The sequence below is a fragment of the Podarcis bocagei genome, assembly GCF_964188305.1.
Source record: "Podarcis bocagei genome assembly, chromosome: 3".
Taxonomy (NCBI): Eukaryota; Metazoa; Chordata; class Lepidosauria; order Squamata; family Lacertidae; genus Podarcis; species Podarcis bocagei.
In genome coordinates, this window is record NC_138127.1 from 96566200 (window position 1) to 96586506 (window position 20307).

Sequence of the window (20307 nt, forward strand, 5' to 3'; positions counted from 1 at the left end):
GGAAGTTCCAACAGAGGTCCAAAGATCTCACTGGGCCACCTAACCAATGTCTTATTTCCTGCCTGAGAATAATGAGTCTAGCCAATCATTCCCAGGCTTGGGGGGGGGGGAGGGAAGGTTGGTGTGTCATTTGACACTAGAGCAGAGCTTTCCAAACTTTTCATGTTGGTGACACAGTTTTTAGACATGCATCATTTTGCAACACAGTAATTCAGTTTTACTAGCAAACTGGAGGTGGAACTAATCCCTTTGCAGCATTTGTGTGACACACCCAAACATTGCAGCCAACACACCAGCATGTCGCGACACACAGTTTGGAAAGCTCTGCACTAGAGAATAAGAATAAGAACGTTTTTATTTATATTCCGCCCATCTGACTGGGTTACCCCAGCCACTCTGGGTGGCTTCCATCAAAATAAAAAACAAACAAACAGATGGGCTGCATGTCAGGATACCAATAACTATTTTTCCATCCATTTCCACAAGGTTGAAATATTTTTGAGCTTTGGATGTTGGGAGTGTGGTAGTACCCCACATAGAGCTGTGAGATGACGGAAGAAGAAGAAAAAGAAGAAGAAGAAGAAGGGCTTGCATCAGGTTGACTATGGTATGGTTTGATGATCAAGCTAACAATTTGAACAGGTGTGCTCGGGTTTCCACCTCATTCCTATTCCATTTTGTAAGAAAGCAGCATCTCCTGCTAAATATTAAGTGTTCTTCACCTTTGGGTGTCTAGATAATAATTGTTGCTTTCCTTGAACCATTCATTCTTGCTTCTGTGCCGTCTTGAAAATGCATTCCGCATACACCAGAAGAATAAAACTATGCATGGGAGCATAGGAACATAAATAATAATAATAATAATAATAATAATAATAATAATAATAATAAATTTTATTTATATCCCGCCCTCCCCAGCAGAAGCCGGGCTCAGGGCGGCTAACAACAATAAAACAGTACAAAAGTACAACATAAACAACATTCTAAAATCATTCATTATAAAAATTAATTAAACAGTTGCCGCATACTGAATCAGACTGAATTCTTTACATTGACTAGCTGTGACTCCCAAGGAGCTTCAGGTAGAATCTGGAGATGTTGGAGACGGAAGCTGGGCCCTTTGGCAGGCAAAGCAGATGCTCTGCCACTGAGCTGCAGATGGTTTTTTATATCCGAGTAGAGATTTTATGACGGGACGTGGGTGGCACTGTGGGTTAAACCACAGAGCCTAGGACTTGCCAGTCAGAAGGTCGGCGGTTCGAATCCCCACGACAGGGTGAGCTCCCATTGCTCAGTCCCTGCTTCTGCCAACCTAGCAGTTCGAAAGCACGTCAAAAGTGCAAGTAGATAAATAGGGAGCGCTCCGGCGTTTCCGTGCGCTGCTCTGGTTTGCCAGAAGCGGCTTAGTCATGCTGGCCACATGACCCGGAAGCTGTACGCCGGCTTCCTCGGCCAGTAAAGCGAGATGAGCGCCGCAACCCCAGAGTCAGTCACGACTGGACCTAATAGTCAGGGGTCCCTTTACCTTTACCTAGAGATTTTATGACCATGTTTCTGGCGGAAAAAAAATGAGAGAAATCTACTGATCTTTGAATTTGGTTGGCATCCCCTTCCTTCTGTTCTCTTACTTTGATACCAATATCTGAGCAGTGGTAGCAAGATCTGAACTTGTAGCTTGCATGATCCTGAGCTGGTTTTAACGATATGATCTTTTACGCTTATATCAGACACAACAGGAAAATCAAAACTGCAGCTTTTGAATATAGTAAAGGCCTGTAAGGTGCCCATATCTACCAACCAAGCATATAACGTAATTTGCTGCATTCTGAGGCTTTTTATTTACTGGGGGGGGGGGCAGATACTTTTATTCTGCCCAATCCATGCAGTAAATCCTATAAGGATAACACATGGATAATGTATTAGTCAATTTGATCATCAAATGAGATTTTGCAGTTTCCGCAGGAGAATGGATGGCAGTCTCTTATGTGCCCAGTGCATTACTGAAAGCTTGAGATATCAGGGAGATGAATGGTCTTTATTAAGTTTCTGCCTCTCTCAGAGATGCAAGCTGAGAAATGTGTTGCGTCTGAACTGCGTGTTTGATCTTCCATCCACTTATCTTTCCCTAGCATTTGCCAATAAGATAATAGAAGTGGAAACTGCTTGGGCGGTCTGAGGATTGCAGAAATTCTTGCAAGTGAAATTTGCAAGGCACTTGCAAAGGGGCATGCCATATGAGCGAATCAGGCCTCCTCACAGTGCCTTCCCAGTGCCCTGTCACCATGGCCACTGCCTAGCCCTAGACCATATGACCAGCTGCAACTGGGCTGCAATTGGGGAGCTATGACATGTGAAGCAAGACAGTAACCAAATTCTGCATGGAATGGCTGAGCCATTCCAAACTGTACCGATTTGGAAGGAAACAAACAAATGGCATTATCCATTTATAAATCTCAGCAAGTTTTGGTTACTTAGAATTCCTGAGCTGGGTATCTTCTGCTAGTGAGTCAATAACAGTTGATTAAGCATGCAGGCCATCTCAGCAATCTAAGAAACGGAGCATGGAGCAGACTCAAAGCACTGAAATCACTCTTGGGGAAACACTTCCACTGATCACTGCTACAGTCTTGAAAGTGAAGAAACAGGTCCAGTAATTTCAAACACTGACATCTGGTACTGTTGATCAATGTTGATGGGGCTCCCTCCATTGGTTAGGCCCTGGGTAATCCCCTACTCACCCAAGTAAAGTTCCTGCACCTGTTTTGGGGCCTTCCCTTCCTTGCTTCCTTTTGTAGAGGGCAGAACTTCAGGTGTGTCACGCAGCATGGAGGAGGCATGAAAGGAAGGGCAACAGAAGATGCAGCTTGTCTTCTGCTTCAGTAGCCAAACTAAGATGGCGCAAGTGCTAGTTTTGGTTTGGCAAGACCTAGTTTTGACTCCCCTCTCAACCATCACACTCACTGGGTATCTTGGTATCACTGTCAGCCTCAACTGGCATTTCTGATGATGGGATGGTCTCCCTGAAGGAAAGGTGAGATAAAAATATAAGAGCAATAGCATAAAGGTATGGAGAGAATCTCCTGACGGCAACCTGGAAGACCTTCTTGTTTAACTTCTCTGAAACCTCAGCTGAAATCAACCACTGCATTCAGAAGGGGACAGAACATGTCATTATAACCAATCTCTAAATTAAGCCACCTGGGAGACTGATTTAGGGTTTCTCATGATGACATTTTAGCAGTGGCCTTTTCGGACTGACACGGCTGTGCTTACATGTAGATAAGATCACATTCCAAACAACGCAAAAAGTGAAAGATCAGAGTTTGACATTTATTGCTGGCCATTTGTCACTTTAAAAGTAGCACAAAAGTTGAAAAGCTTGGCTGTCGTATAGAAAATAGACTCTCAGTTTCATGACAGTGATATATATCAAAATGCCTTGCTACGCACCATTAATCTCTCACAACTAAGAATGGGCACTCCATACTAGTGGCCCCTTCAAGTTCTAACAAGCCAGCTTCAGAAGCCTTGAGCCACTTGGGAGAAACACATTGTATTATTCCAGTAGTGCAAGAAGCAGAGGAACTGCAGAAAGAGTTTTTTAGATTTTAGATAGAAAGTCCTGCAACGCTGCAGGAAGCACTCAGATTAGTGGCCTAAAGAGAATGCCCACCATTAGAAGAGACACAGTGCTGACATACACATCGAGCACATATGAACGGAAGCATAACGAATGAAAAGGAAAACATGCAATGTTTCCTTCCATCACCCAAAAGTGCCTACTAAAAAACAAAAACAGATCCAATAATGAAGAGGGGAAAGCAGCAAAGTGGATGCAAAAAATATCTCTGAGTATCAGCTGAGGCCTACTGAGACCTCACAATTATGGAAGAGAGCTTTTCAGTCAGCGAGAGCCAGAGGAAGTGGGATAATAGGCAAAATATCTGCCTGTGTGCGCTTTTTAATTGAAAGTGCAATCTTCAAGTACAACCCATTAAGTAGTGCTCCATTTCAAGTCCCATTAAAGAAAGGTAGCTGTAAAGGAGAGTAACGAACACATGGGTCGCTTGAGTACTGCTGTCCGCAGGGAAGGAAGTGACTGGAGAACGGAAAGGAAACAAAGAGGTTTGTTGCACAGAGGAAGAGGTGGGCGGATGTCGTGAGCCACCTTGGCTACATGTGCAGAAGGCCAGTCAAGGGAACAACGTCTGGCACTGAGTCATGCCTCAGTTCAAAGGTAGATTGTTAAAAGGGAGGAGAACACGGCAGCGCATGTGTTTTAAGGCCTGTAGTACAAATTGGCCTTGCATAACAACAGCAACAAAAGACTGTATTCCTTTCTTAAATTTCTTCCTTGGCCGTATTTGTTCTCCTATCATCTTATGACAAGGGAGCTGTTTCCAGAAAAGAAGTGGGAGAGATTCTGTGGTTGCCATCAGCAGTGGCGTAGCGTGGGGGGTGCAGGGGGGCCCGGCCGCACCGGGCGCAACATCTGGGGGTTAGGGTTAGGGGGTGCAAATCCACGGGTTAGGGGGCGCAAATCCACGGGTTAGGGGGCGCAAATTACTTGCCTTGCCCCGGGTGCTGACAACCCACGCTACGCCACTGGCCATCAGGAGATGTTTGGTGTCACCTGCATAGCCCTGGGTTCTCCTAGGAGCCTTCATAAGGGAGTTGCTTAATGGATACTTTGTCTTGATCTGTTTATAGGTTGTGGGCTTACTTAAATGTTTATATATGTTAAATGAACTGTAAATGGTTGAGTCATTGTCTGTTTCCAGTGTTACGTTGCACTGATACTGTATGTTTGATTATGCATTGTCATTGAATTACAGTATTTAGACTTTGATACTATTATTATTATTTTGTGAACCACTTTGAGCACAGATTTACTTGTGGAAAAATGTGGTATGTAAATAAATTGGCAACGGTAAAGACATTCAGCTGTATTCTCCAACGTGGCTTTCCAGTTCCTTTTATAGCTGGAAAGCATTTTCACAGAATTATTGCATACAATGTGATAGGCATGGATATAGTGAAGGAAAACCAACCTAACAGCCACAGTGTAGGAACAAATGTTTGCATTGCATTTTATCCCATTGGCTGATACATTACCCCCTTGAATCTCCATGACACACTCTGGTCCAGTCTTGCTGTTCCTTCTGTTCATTCTCTTTCAATGGCAGTTTCACCGTTCAGCCATGTTCCAGGTGATCCCATGTAGCTACTTCCATCTTGGTACCTGTAGTTCTATCTGGGTGTCCCTAAGCTACAGGAACATGGAGTTTGCTGGAAGGACCAATGTTGGGAATGCTATGAATGACTTTGGTGTATTCACAACAAAACTCCAACATTTGGTGTTGGAAATGGCCGTAATTATTTACGCCTTCTTGACAACTGGTGGCAGTGTTTACATGACCAGGGAAGTCATTGACAGTAGATTTGTTTCCTGTCTTTAATAATGCTTGAGTGATACCTGGTCACTGAAATCGTAGATTCCTAAGTATGCATTGCTTACCTACAACTCAACATACTTAACTGAAGCAGAAAGTCAGTGTGGTTTTATCATAAGAGGAAATCTATGGTGGAGCTGAAATAAATGCATTCACCAGAATTCTGTATGTATACTTATCTCAAACGGTCTGTAGATATTCTTACAATATTTCCCTAAATATTCACTGGAGATTTGCTATCACCACTTGTCATACTAGTACATTTGATAACAGTATTTGATGCCTGACAGTACAAACAAAATGATATTTAGCATGTGACAGCATACTGGAGATAAAATGCAATGGCATTTGGTATTTTATATTATTTGACAGCTGACAGTTTTTGATGCCTGCTAAAATGAAAACATTTAAGAGACGTCAGAGAGTTCTGAGGTAAAATGATTTTAATTCTGAATTTAAAACATTTCAAATTTGGGGTGGATTTCGAATATTTGCAAACGATAATTTCAGCTCCTGTTTATAATGATTTGCTTCTATCAAAACATGGAAAGAAGAAACTGCAAAGAAGTCTGAAATGAAGGTGTGGCAAAAGAGAGACCACTACAGGTACATGAAAACCAACCATGTCCCTTAGCTTGCTTTTTGTCTAGGGACTCACGTTAACAGTTTCAAAGTTTTACTCAGATCATGTAGCTAACTTAACTGCAACTTACTTACATTCACCTTTTGACTCAGTGCCCCAATCGTGGGACGAGAAAAGACACAACTGCCATAGCAGCCATGACTAAAACACACCATCGAAACATTATTTTTTTATTCTCCCCACCTTACATGCAGTTAACAGATGAACGGCCAATGTGCGTGTAGAGTTAACATGCTTGTTGCACACCTACCAGGCCTACTGATTCCTAGCATCCTCATTCCATAAATGAATAGAATCACTCACGTAGCGCACACAGAACATGAAAGCACTTTGCCACTTAAGTTTCAGCTCTTAAGCAAGTGCTGTATGCTACTAAGTCAGGTGCGGGGAACATATAGCTCTCTAGGATTTGCTGAAATACAATTCCCATCATCCCTGGCAATTGTCCACACTTGCTAGGACTGCTGGAAGTTGTAGTTCACCAACAATTGGTGGTCAGAAAGTTCCCCAGCTAAGTCATATTCAGAATAAAGCCATTGAAAGTAAACACAGCTGAAGTCTGTTGTTTTCAATGAGTCTAACTCAGTATATGACTTTGCTGGATGTAACCCATATTACTGGTGTTCTTCTCCACAGTTTTGTTTTGTTTTTTTGCTCATAGAAAGGCATTATGGGTATTCCATAGGAAATCTAAGTCTCCTATACCACCTGCCATTAGCTCCACAGAACAAATGCACTTCTCAGCAATAACAAAAGTCATTTATTGTGCTTGTGGTGAACTGTCACTTTTTGTTATACCTGTGACTTTATGCTTGTATTGAGGTTTGTTTGCAATGCCAAAGATGTGTGTGTGTGTGTGTGTGTGTGTGTGTGTGTGTATACACACACACACACACACAATATGCTCTTTTTCTCTTGAATGACTACGATTCTGACACAAATTTTGAAACCTTTCTTGCGGGAGGGCAATTTCTGATTTAAATAGTATTTTCCACCTTCTTGGTATATCACTATTTAAATTGTCACGATGTAATTCTGTGCTTTGGAAAATATTAAACATACTTTTTATACAATGCATATGTTATATTTGAATGTGAACTACAAGAATGCTTGAGATTGAGAAAGCGTGTTCTCCCTAGCAGAGAGCACGTGTTGCGGTTGGGAACAGGCCACCCTCCAGTGACTAGGCAAATTTAGTTGAATCCCGGCCATTTAAATGGTTAAACTGGGTTGCTGGGGTGTTTTGATTGTTGCCAATTCGGAGGAGGGGTCAGAGTCTATATATACAGGGGCCAGACGTTGGCACGGCCTCTTGGCCGTTTTGCATCCGATCACCCGCCCTCCCTCCCTTTAATAGGGGGGTTTTTTATTTAAGCTGATCGCTTGACCTTGCTATGCCTGTCATGGTGTCGTTCGCCTTGTGCGGGGGCACGGTAGGAATTTTGCCATCTGGCTGATTGGCTGGTGCCATTTGGTTTTTGCCTACTGCGTAGCAAATCGTCACAACTTGTAAGGTTGGCGGTTAGGCACTGGTTAAATTGGTGCTTGGAGGGGTAAGTGCCTACCCCTCCAAATGATGCGAATGGGAATTCCGTTAAAGGAAATCCAGGGGCTTGCCATTCTTTCGTCCTTGTCCCCGGAGTCGGACTTGGGCCGTGCAAGCCCCACAGGAACATGAGGGTGAGAAGTAATGGTCTGGTGCCCAGCTTTATTTCTCACCCAATACTTGTTTCCCACGCTGGCTTCCGCTGGTATCCGGAAGGCCAGCTCTGTCCCTGAGGGCAAGGACAGATAGTCGGAACCAGTGCCTAAGCAACCACTCACATTTTTGTATTTGAATAAAGTTGTGGCCAAAATTATGCCAAAAACCTTAAACAAAAATTGATGTGTGAAGTGTGAATTATTGGGGGGCTACTGTGACTCAACACGCAACTACGGTCAATATTTCAATGTTGATAATTAATAATGATACTTCTGTTCCCGTTAGCTATTTTTCTCCACTCTAGTTTCTATTTTGTTGTATCACATACAGAAAGACCTGTAATTCAGTTTGCCTCACCGAAGGAAGGCAACTGGATGAAAGGCGCACATTTTGTTGTTGTTGCTTTGCGCTGCAAACAAGTAATCTCACATTCCAAGTGTTTCCAAACCAACCAACCAACCAACCTGAAACTAGAAAACCCAAAGAGAATGATGTTTTTGGCAGTAATCCATCAAATGTTCACCTGCTGTCAAATGCAGCAAGTAAGCACCATTGCAGTGAACTGGAATTGAATAGCAGTATGTTTCCTGAATGGAAATTCAAAACATGTTCCAGCCAAAGTTAACTACTTTTGAACCCACTTACCTTCCATGGGAGAGCTAAGGTTATATTTAAGTCTCTCCCACAGAAATCAATGGGGAAAAGAAGCATTTAGCTTTGACTCAATCATGCCTCAGTCACTTGGTTTAAAACAAGGGCATGATAGCTATTTTTGTCCCACAACGTCTGCAACATTTAACACTCTCTTCCCACACCTCTGCCCACCACAAAAGGAAAACTAGAATGTATTGTACTTACTATAGAAAGTTTGGGAGGTCCACAGACTCAAAATAAAATCACAGTCCACAATCCTCTTTCAGAACATAGCATCTTAATCCAAATAATATCAGAAAGGTTAAAAATTTATCAAGCATGATGTAAGACACATAGGAAAAAAACCAATTCAGTCTAAGAGATCTTATATATTTAGTGTGTAAAAGAAGCCATCACACAAATATAATCTTGCGGGACATAAAAAATATCATCGACTGCACGCCCTCTTTATTTGGAACAGGGAGTTCAACTCTTGGTTTGTAAGAATATCAACAATGGAAGAATAATGTGGGGGAAAACATTGCAAGTGGTGGCAGAGGCAAAAATCTTCCAAGGAGATACATATGCAGAGGCTGATGTGGGCAGGGGTTCTTATATTCTATCCAATGATCAAGATAATATTCCTTGGATTTCCCATGGCAGAAGTAGAGCATGCCATGCCATAGAAAGAGAAGGTGGCTGTCTTCCATACATGGAGCTCAGTGGGTGCATTATTCTCCCACAAGCACATCGGGATAATGAGGGATCCAAAAAGCATGGCCTGTGAGGAACGGCTGAAAGCCTAGCCTGAGGAAGAGACGGTTAAGCAGGGAATTAATGCTGTCTTCAAATATCTGAAGGTGTGTCTAGAAGAAGATGGGACAGGCTTGCCCTCTGTTGCTCCAGAGGGCAGGACCGCCTTATCTTGGAGCAAGAGGTCACCAACTCCTGGCGCCGTTCCCAGACTAAGTCTGTGCATCAGAGTGTGGTCAGGATGTAAGATAAGATAGACAGAGTGCCATCCCTGCTCCACTGGAACAGCCAAGGCCATCCATTGCCGTCACGGACTGATAAAGGAAAGCGCTTTGAGCACTTGTTTATACAGCTGGCTTTCTGTTTATACATTGACTCAAAAGCTCAAGTTTATGCATTTTAGAAATGCTCCCTTGGAGGAGGAAAAATGTGGATTTTGGGGTCCGTTTCAGACTGACTACACAGTCAGGTTTCAGGTTTTGGGAACCCATTCCTTCAGTTGAACACTGCATAAACAGATTTTGATATATCACACTGTGAAAGTTCATTTCAATATGTATATATTTGGAGGGCTGAGGGGGGGGACCCGTGTACAGTGCAATCCGATACATAGCCACTCGGAAGTAAGTTCCACTGAGCTCAGCAGAATTTACTCCCAGTGTACAGGACTGCAGACTTATGCAGCAATTGTAACTTCTGACTGGAAAAAGAAGTGGGACTGACAGGGCCAGCCCAAGACATTTTGACATCTGAGGAGTGCCACAAAAAGGTGCCGCCGCCGATGCCAGGGAAGAAAGGGTGAGTGAAGATACCTTAAAAATGTATGAAGTACTTCCTTTGGCCTTCTAGATTGCTGTTTCTTCTCTATGATTGTGGCCTCTTCAATCCTCCCACTGCACAACAACAAGCAGAACCAGACATAGGTGCCATCTTGTGCCAAATATTGTGGGTGCCCGCGACCAAGGGCTTCAAATTTGCCCATTGACTTTGTGGGCACCCAGCACCCACAGCCTCCTGGAGTTGGCTCCAGTGGAAAGAGGACTACATTCACAATCAAGTTCTGTTGTGTGTGTTGTGTTGTTTTTTATTATGTGTTTCTAATTTGTTTGAGAAAATTTCAATATAATTCTTTTTTTTTAAAAAACCCAAGAAGGCAGATAATTCCTCAGTAATTGAGAAATATTAGGGGTATACAGTCATCCTTTCCTCACATACAAGACATATTTAGTCTTACTGGAACACAGGGGCAAAACCTCCACAACTGCTTTGACTTTTAGGGAAATTGAAGGATGCTCTGCAGATGACAGAAGACTCTGTGGCATTTCTATGCATGATTCTTTAAACTGTCCTTGAAACTTCTTATATGTTTGGTCTGAAATTTCAGGGGGTGGGGTGGGAATGGGGACAAGGCAACTCTAGGGCAGGTAAGGCAAGCCATGTGCGATGATTTCTTTTCACACCCATGGAATTTGCTACATCTTTTTCAAATGCAAGTCATTTTAAGTATGCAAACAAAAACAAAAAAGGATGCACACCATTTCTTAATCTAAAGTTTGTGAATATTGCATAAATGGAGGAACAATAAGTTTAAAAATTTTGAATAGGCACTTACTGGAATTACAGTTAATCCTGATACAGTCTAGATGGGGAAGAATAGATGAGAAATGAAAATTTATCCTTCAAAGTAATAGCTGCAGACATCCAATAAAATCACAGTCCACCCTTCCGGGGACAGACACATGCAAACATGGCCACTGCGTGTTCAGATTCTTTCGGTATTGCCATAGAACGCAGATATATGGTGATAAAAAACTTTATAAATAGAAGTGAGTAGAAATAGAGGATAAAAAAAATATGGCCAATTTCAAACAAAGCTACATGGTGACAAATCTAAGTGGGGAATAAAGGCTTGTGGAGAAACTGGTCCAGATACTGGATTTAAGCTGGCTGCCACTTTCTCCCCCATATATGAAAGAACAAATTAATCTTCTCAATTTTAATTTAAAAAATAATAAAAGTGCTCCGTCACAATGGGGAATAGTACAAGCCAAGCCAATAATCACACATTCTGGATCACAGTTAATGCCTCAAAGGAGGATGCAACTTTAAAAGCTTAAAATTGTAATTGTAATATTCCAACCACCTTAGATGGTCTCTCAGTCCTTGGAAATACTCTTCGCTTTTACTGAAGTCGTAAACATAGGAAAAGTGACTTCGCCATCTCCTCTAGAAATCTCTTATTTTAATAGATTATAGCGAAGCAATATTATAATTTGCTCTTTGACTTTTGAGAGGATGCTTTTCGACATCTCGCTTGTGAGCGTTAGCAAATTTATTTCCGCCTTTGTGGTGAATAACAGGTGGGGCAATGCTTTTATTTTATTCATAATGTAAGGGAAATGTGCACTTTGTATGGGCAAATTGAAACACCCTTCTCAAATTAGCAGCATACTGATTTGTTCCTCTACATGGTCTTTGAGGATCATCAATATTATTGCTTTTATTTCTTAAAAAAATAACAACCTAGATTTTGTTTCCATGTAGCTGAGTTTGTCATGTGTCGTCAACCGCATCAGAAAAGTGGTGGCAAACAGCCAAGGCACATCACCTACATGCCTCTGTCTACAGAAAGCTTTCTTAAAAGAGCCCTCTCCTGGCCATTATCCTACAACCATCAAGACTATTAAAATAATGCATCGGCTTGCAGGAACTCCAAAATGTCACTAGAGGGCTCTATCTGAAGCTAAAGAAAAGTGTCCTTGTTTGATCTCCCTATTGCAGAATCTAATTAATATAATCAAAATTCAATTATCTTGCATTCCTATACAAAAAAAAAATGGATTTTGAATATATCACTCTGCCCTGCCAACTTTCGCAATTTAAAAGCGAAATCACACCGAAGGGAAGGGTTTTGTTTTGTTTTGTTTTGTTTTTAACGCTGTACAAAAAGTCCTGAAAATAATCTCTCTCACAAACAAAAAAAGGAAGTCGTTCTGGTAAACTTGCATTTGGTTCCTCGGTGAATAAAGCAACGATCAATTATTTCTAAATGTTATAAAAAAACCTAGGAAAGCATGATATTATTTCTGCAGGAGAGCTTATGTGGTTTGTGTTCACATGGCTGTTTGCTGAGGGCCGCAGACTTTGGGCATTGAAGGGTCGTGTTATTTGTGACACACACACACAAGATCACTATGAAGTTGTAGCGGGGGGAGTTCTAAAAAAAATCAAATCAAATCAAAGGAGGGAGGGAGATGGATTTGAAAGTATGTAATGCCAGGCTGCTCTATAGAGAAGACCAGAAATAAACAAAAATGTGGCCTGCAATCAGGTTTTTCTTGCTTGTGTATATTTTATGTGTTCTAACACATTAAGCCAAAATCAAGTACAACATACTAGAAAGGGCTAAATAGCTTGCTGGTTTTTAACAGAGTAGGTTCTGGTTATATGTTGGGGCAAACTCAGTTCGCATGAGCAAACTGTTCAGGACAACAGTGTGATTTTGGGCTGTGCACACATCACCAGCTTAAAACGCAGCAAGTTTGTTTTCCCTATAGCTGAGCTTCAAATCACATTTGCAAGACACTGTACACATCATTACGGCCAGATGTGTTTGGAAGTCGCTCATTGTGCGTTGACTCCAGGATCCTCTTTTTGTGTGTGTATATCCCCACTCCTCTCTCTCTCTCTCTCTCTCTCTCTCTCTCTCTCTCTCTCTCTCTCTCTCTCTGTGTGTGTGTGTGTGAGAGTGAGAGATAGAGAGAGAGGGGGGGGGATATTAGGGCTAGTGTGCTAATAACTCAATTTTGCCTTTCTAGAGCTTCTTTTCAGAAGGAATAGAAAAATCTGAAGCTGTGTCATATTGGTATAAGGCTACAGTCGCTTGTAAAGGTAGACCCCCCCCCCAAGCTTGTGGGTAGTTCTGTGTGGGTTGTTCATCCTGGCATTTCCTTTTGCAAAGAAAGATTCCCAGGCTGTGTGTCTCAGGCCCGATCAACCTGGCACACACAGCTAGGCTGTTGTTGAAAGTTCACTATCCAGTTCCAAACTGGCTTGTAAAAAGGGCGTGGAGATCTTTGCATTCCTTCTGTTCTCAAATTGGATTAAAGCAGGTCTGGGGTGGGGGAAAGCTAATCAAAACACAGTACTTCTCAAGAAACTACAGGGCAGGTGTGAATTGTGGCTAACACCATGTGTACACGGCTTCACAAACCAGCAGTGTGAACACATTGGATGCAGAGTCAACCGGAGTGTGTACACAGCCTTAGAGCCCCAAATGTACATGAGCATAGAATGGCAGATCTGACTTTAAACTGCTTGTGTGAGTGGACTGCCTGGCTTTGGCCAGGGAGCTTTCCCCAGTTGCCACCCTGCACCCCCTTGCCATCAGAAGAACTGACTCTCTGGGTACCCAAATCCTGTGCTTCACAGAAGCTGCATGAAAAATTGTGCATGAAGCTTGCATGTGCAATGCAGACACACCAACTGAGCTTCCCCAGCACCCAGGGGCATATGTTTCGAACTAGGATTTATTTGTGTAACGCAGCAATATGGGAAATCCTGGGCTGAGAAACCCACCTTGTTGGGTAAGATGCTAACAAAATAAAAATAAGTTGCCTGCTAATACTGGTGGTCTTCTCTTTTTAGAACAGACTGCAGTTCAGAATTAATAATGGTGGGTTATGGTGGAGTGTGTAAAGATGAAATTAAACTCAAAGAATAATGAACTTATGCATGTTGCAAATATATGTATATGCATGAGAACTGCATATATATATTTCTGTTTCATTTGATTTTTCAGTGGCCAACAGGCTGTTGAATAGGTGTTTGCAGGCAAAGACGCACACCAAAAAAGGATGTTTGAGATGTTAACTTCAGGGTGGGAGTCGGGGAGGGACGTTACCTAGGTTGACTGTTAGCTTAACTCGTCCTGCATCCAGTTCCAAACGCAGTGTGTCAGCAGATTCCCTCGAAGTGGTGGCCATTAGAATGCCGTAAGCTCTCTGAGACCTGAACCGCAAGGACACGTCTTCTGCCTCGGTGTGCATCACCACGGGGAGTTGTATTTTCATAAACATGCTTCCGTCGTAGCTTAAAACAGTTGCCTCTGAAAACGGACAAGAGGGAAGATTGTGAAGGAATTACAAGCTTGTGTTTCTGCATGCAAGCGAATGCCATGAGTCGCATCGTCAAAAAAACTGCTGGGTCAAGCAGGGCCAGCCCAAGACATTTTGGCACCTGAGGTATTAAGTTGTGAGTGGACATAGCAGATGACAGAGATTTCTCCAAGTGGTTCTTTATAGTAAGCTGGAACTGAACTGAACTGCAAACAGCTCAGCCGACCTGCTTTTATAGGCAGCCGGCTGCCAACATTGTAACAACAACCCAGGGTTTCCTGCCTAAATTAACTTTAGTGGACCTGAGTGAAAACTGTATACACAATAGCCCCTGCTGCCCAAGACGAACACTGTACCACATTGCATCTTATAGTGTAGGACAGGCTTCCTCAACCTTGGCCCTCCAAATGTTTTGAGACTACAGTTCCCATCATCCCTGACCACTGGTCCTGCTAGCTAGGGATCGTGGGAGTTGTAAGCCAAAATCATCTAAAGGGCCAAGGTTGAGGAAGCCTGGGGTAGGACAAGTAAGGTAAAGGTAAAGGACCCCTGGACGGTTAAGTCCAGTCAAAGGCAACTATGGGGTTGCGGTGCTCATCTCACTTTCAGGCCAAGGGAGCCGGCATTTGTCTACAGACAGCTTTCTGGGTCAGGTGGCCAGCATGACTAAACCCAGCATGACTAAACACCAGCATGACTAAACACCGTGATGGAAACCAGAGTGCACAGACACACCGTTTACCTTCCCCACTACAGTGGTACCTATTTATCTACTTGCACTGGATATGCTTTCGAACTGCTAGGTTGGCAGGAGCTAGGACAGAGCAACAGGAGCTCACTCTGTTGTGGGGATTCAAACCGCCTATCTTCCAATTGGCAAGCCCAAGAGGCTCAGCCGTTTAGACCACAGTGCCACCCGCGTCCCTTGTAGGACAAGTATTGTATCCCAGTATGGCCACTGAAGCTGGGGCAACACAATACATAATAATAATAATAATAATAATCATTCCAGTAGCACCTTAGAGACCAACTAAGTTTGTTATTGGTGTGAGCTTTCGTGTGCATGCACACTTCGTCAGATACAATACATGTTGGGCATTTTGGTGCAGCAATCGTTACACTTCTGAACATTTATTTCTTGGGGTAGCATCTCTTCTGATTGGGTTGCCTATTGTGGAATGTACATTAGAAGCATTTCCCCCCCTTTTTTTCTGCCCTCCCCTGCAGTCTGGTTACTGTTCCAAGGAGACTGGTATACACTAAACACCACTGGAGCAGAAGTTTATGCTCCAAACAACTGGAAGAAATGCTTCATAATACGCTGCTCATTAAGCAGAATCACGGCCTCTAGGGCAAGGAATTATACTATCGTTTCTGCACAGGGAATGCAACCGTGCACAGAGAGGAAATGGCTTTATTAAACAACACCAGGGGGCAGCTGTATCTAGGGGGCTGCAGGAGGGGGCAGGGGGAGAGAGCCAGGACAATAAGTTTTAGGGCGGTCCCTCTGAAAAGTAAATAATAAAGGGGTTATCCAGCAGTTGGTGTGAAATGGAGAAATTTATTGCTAGTGCATGGAAGAACATAAACAAGCAATACCCACAATCCTGTTACAGTGGTACCTCGGGTTACATACACTTCAGGTTATATATGCTTCAGGTTACAGACTCTGCTAACCCAGAAACAGTGCTTCAGGTTAAGAACTTTGCTTCAGGATGAGAACAGAAATCGTGCTCCAGTGGCACGGCGGCAGCGGGAGGCCCCATTAGCTAAAGTGGTGCTTCAGGTTAAGAACAGTTTCAAGTTAAGTACGGGCGTCTGGAATGAATTAAGTACTTAACCCGAGGTACCACTGTATTCCCCAGTGTGTTTCTGCACAACATTAAACTCACCAATTGGCCAGGATGACCCAACAGGTTCTCTCTCTCACACACAAAAAAACCCCTCCTGGTTTTGCTGCTTTGCAAAGTTTGTCACGTCAGGCCCCTTGGAACACACACAAGGGGAAGAGCCATAGCTCAGCGGGACAGCATCTGTTTTGCAAGCAAAACGTTCCATGTCCACTCCCTTGTGCAAAGAATCCTGCCTGAAATCCTTGAGAGTCACTGCCAGCCAGTGTGGGCAAAACTAAGCTAGATGGAGCAATGAGCTAACTCAGGATAAGGCAGCTTCCTATGGGTGCTGGATTGCATTGAGCTTGGCCGGTAACAAGCTTTTGCAGACCCCTACTGAGATCTAATTCTGTGCAGTGGGGGTTGCCTCCTAAAGCTTTGGGATCAGCTTTAATTGATGAAGGCATGTTTTAATAATAATAAGGCTATTGTCCAATGGGAAATGGGAAGCAAAACATAATCACAGTCTGTCGCAACAATGAATGATTGTTTTTGCTTACTAACAATATAATGCACTTTCTACTACCCAGTTTAACACTTTAAGATTACCCAGAAGAGTTTGTGTACGTTGACTTAATCAGTGCTTTTTTGCAGGGGGGGAAAGTGCTGGTACTCCCCATGAAGCTGTTACAGAAAGTGCCACACTTTTAACATTTGGAAGAGAAAAAAAAGTGCCAGAACAGTGGTACCTTGAGATGCGAACGGGAGCCATTCCGGAACCCCGTTCACATCCCAAATGGAACGCAAGATGCGACAGTGCGTCTGTGTGTGCGTGGGTCACGTTTGCAGCTGCCGCGCATGCACGTGAGAGAGTGTGGTGTAGAGAGCCAGTGAGGTGTAGTGGTTAAGAGCGGTAGTCACGTAATCTGGGTAACCGGGTTCGCGTCTCCGCTCCTCCACATGCAGCTGCTGGGTGACCTTGGGCCAGTCACACTTCTTTGAAGTCTCTCAGCCCCACTCACCTCACAGAGTGTTTGTTGTGGGGGAGGAAGGGAAAGGAGATTGTTAGCCGCTTTGAGACTCCTGAAGGGGAGTGAAAGGCGGGATATCAAATCCAAACTCTTCTTCTTCTTCTTCACGTGATGTCATTTTGCGCGAGCAGCGAAACCCGGAAGTAACGCGCTCCGTTACAGATGGCGAGTGTTAATATGCAATACCTTTAATCAATTATTATTTTTTAACTTGCTGAAATATAACTAAGTGGTCCAGCTTAAAACTTTTGGACTTTATATTCTTAGCTGGAATAGTATTTATTACTACTACTACTACTACTACTACTACTACTACTATTATATACTGCTCTATGCCCACAGGTCTCAGGGCGGTTTACAGGATAAAATCAGAATATAAAACCACAAAATACATAATCAAAACAAAAAAAAAAACCCCAATAACCCCCACCCCTGAGCATCTCTGCTTACTGACAGTAAATGCAAGATATGCAGCCCTGAAAAATCATGCATCCTAGCATCTCCGCCACCCCCCCCCCCATATAATTTCTGTTGATAAATGTCATCTTGCACATTTATCTTTTTTGGTGTTGTTGTTGTTGCCTGGCTGAAAGCATACACCTGCAAAAGGCACTGCCGAAAGGCAATCACGTACCACAAGCCCCAATAAAAATCAAAGAGAAAAGCCAAATTATATTGCCATGACATCTGTCCTGCCATCTGCTACAGCTCCCACAAACAAATTAAACCCATCCAGCGATTATCCTGATGTTTTTTACTTTTGGCATAATCAGCTCTGGCTTACAGTGGCAAAATAAGCATGGAACACTTCAGGTTCAAAGACTATTAAGCCTGCAATCCTGTTCATGTTTTCCTGGAAGAAAGCTCCACTGATCTCAATGGGACTAATTTCTGAATAGTTGTGCATAGGGTGACACTGCTGCTATTCAACCCACCAATGAATTTGGGGGCATGAGTGACCCCAAAGATACAGAGCTATGAGACATAAACCCCCCACCCCAAGTCTTTGCTATTTCACGCTCCTTGTATTCTTGTACGATGAAGGAATGCTAGCTCCTTCCCCATTTCCATTAAAAACGAAGGAGAGAGCAATCCGAGAGCTGAATCTTTGAAAAGGGGGAGATCCCTGTGGCACCACTTCGGGTCATGAGCAAATGAGTGTGAGAATGAACACACATTTCATTTTCTGTATTTCATTTCAGCTTGAAATGAAAGCACAGGTGGCAATGTTACGGTGACTAAATTGGGCCTCGGTGTTTAAAGGTTGCATTTGCGGCTCAGGACCCCAATGCCTCACATGTCGTCTCTCCCCACATTAACTCACCCAAACCTAGTGTTCATCATCTGACGACCACTAAAACTAAGTTTTTCCGCTGCCTGCTGGGGATACCCTCTTGCATATCCAACATAGCGGTCCGTTTGGAGGTTGGGCAAATTCCTATCAGTACTCGGATATGGATATTGAAGATTCATTCTAGGCTGAAGCTTATTTTCTTCCCGGTTGGGCTGGCACCTTTAACCCTATTAGATAACTACCAATCTAAATGGAAAGCTACACTGCTGGAAAAGCTCAAAGGCTTGGGGATCCCACTACAGACCCTGATAGCGACAGGCTTCGAGAAAGCTAGGACTACAATTCGCCAGTGTATCTGGGACGTAGAATTACAATGCCACATGAGCGAAATGACCCAGCAATAAGGGACCATGGGAGAGGTTTCTCTCCAGCTAACTATCTGTCAGGTCTTCAGGTACCCAAATACAGACGGTCTTTTACCCTCGCCAGATTCAACGTTCTCCCTTCTGCCTTACTTCAGGGCAGATTTGAGGGTAAACCATATACAGCACGGGTCTGCCCTTGTGGCTCGTTGGAAGTTGAAACTGCTCTACATGTACTATTACGTTGTCGTCTTCATGAGGATATACGTTTGACTTTTATTACACCTGTTTTGCAAAAGTCCAGGAAAGAATCGGAACTCCATAGTTTAAAACTACTGCTAGAGGGTAAGAATCCCAAGACTACATTAAATGTAGCCAAATTCTGTGTGTCTGCAATCAATCACAGGAAGCAAGTGGTATCCCATAATGAACAAACCCCCAAATGTTAACTACAGGGAGCACGCTAATAATTAATTTTAATTTTTATATTTAAATCCTTGTTATACTCATATTGTCCTTTGTATTTCTGATATTTTTATTATCTGTGATATTGTGTGTGTTGATGCTGGTCTGTGACCATATTAATAAATTCATTCATTCATTCATTCATTCATTCATTCATTCATCTGACGACCTTCTCTGTGTGCTCTCTCCAAGGGAGGTGCACAGAACAGGCCTTTTCAGTGGTGGCTCCTCACTTACGGAATGCTCTCCCCAGGGAAGCACACCAGGTGCCACCAATGCCTACTTTTAGGTGCCATGCCAATTTTTTTTATTTTTAATCATTTTCAGGTTTTTGGCCTTTTACTTGTGGTGTTTCAGATCCTGCAGCCTCCTTTAGTGGGTAGGATGTGTCAGACCTCCTTTTATTTGTAGATGGATGTTTTCTGTTTTGTTTTAGTTTCATGTTGCTTTAGTTTCATGTTTGTGCCAAAGAAGGATAGAACTTTCTTTATGTACGCTACAACAGCAGCAAGCATACTCATTGCAAAGTATTGGAAGACACAAGATTCACCCACCCTGGAAGAATGGCAGATGAAGCTGATGGACTATATGGAACTGGCAGAAATGACTGGCAGAATCCGAGACCAGGGAGAAGAGTCGGTGGAAGAAGATTGGAAGAAATTTAAAGACTATCTACAGAAATATTGTAAAATTAATGAATGTTAGAATGATGTTGGATAGAAATTAAGTGGTTTCCAGCTGTAATGCTTTAAGGGAATATGAAAAATGGGTTGCTAATAGGGAAAAATCTAATGTTACTATTTTAAGACCAAAGATTAGGATAGACAAAGAGGGTAAGGATTTGCTGAGCCAACAAATTGAACTGGAATACAAAAAAGGGAGGTATGAGGAGGTCCGGGAAACAAGCTAAGGAAAATAAATAATAGAAAAATGGAGTGGTTTTTAATCATTTTTATTTTGTATTTTTTTCATTTTGTATTGTAATATCTTAAAAAATCTTAATAAATATCTTATATAATAAT

The 20307-nt window shown here is 42.8% G+C and overlaps 1 protein-coding gene across 29 annotated transcripts in view; it reads right to left on the reverse strand.

Annotated features, from left to right (window-relative positions):
* The window catches only part of NRXN1 (neurexin 1), a 1024248-nt gene that overhangs the window by 518845 nt on the left and 485096 nt on the right, over positions 1-20307 (reverse strand). For 19 of the 29 annotated variants that reach the window (XM_081188367.1, XM_081188360.1, XM_081188362.1 and 16 more), the window contains 2 exons: positions 14088-14291; positions 10797-10823 (listed from right to left, as the gene is read on the reverse strand). In XM_081188367.1, coding sequence (XP_081044493.1) covers positions 10797-10823; positions 14088-14291 — 231 coding nt within the window. The remainder of the gene's footprint in view (positions 1-10796; positions 10824-14087; positions 14292-20307) is intronic. The other 10 variants (XM_081188376.1, XM_081188372.1, XM_081188366.1 and 7 more) reach the window with 1 other exon arrangement.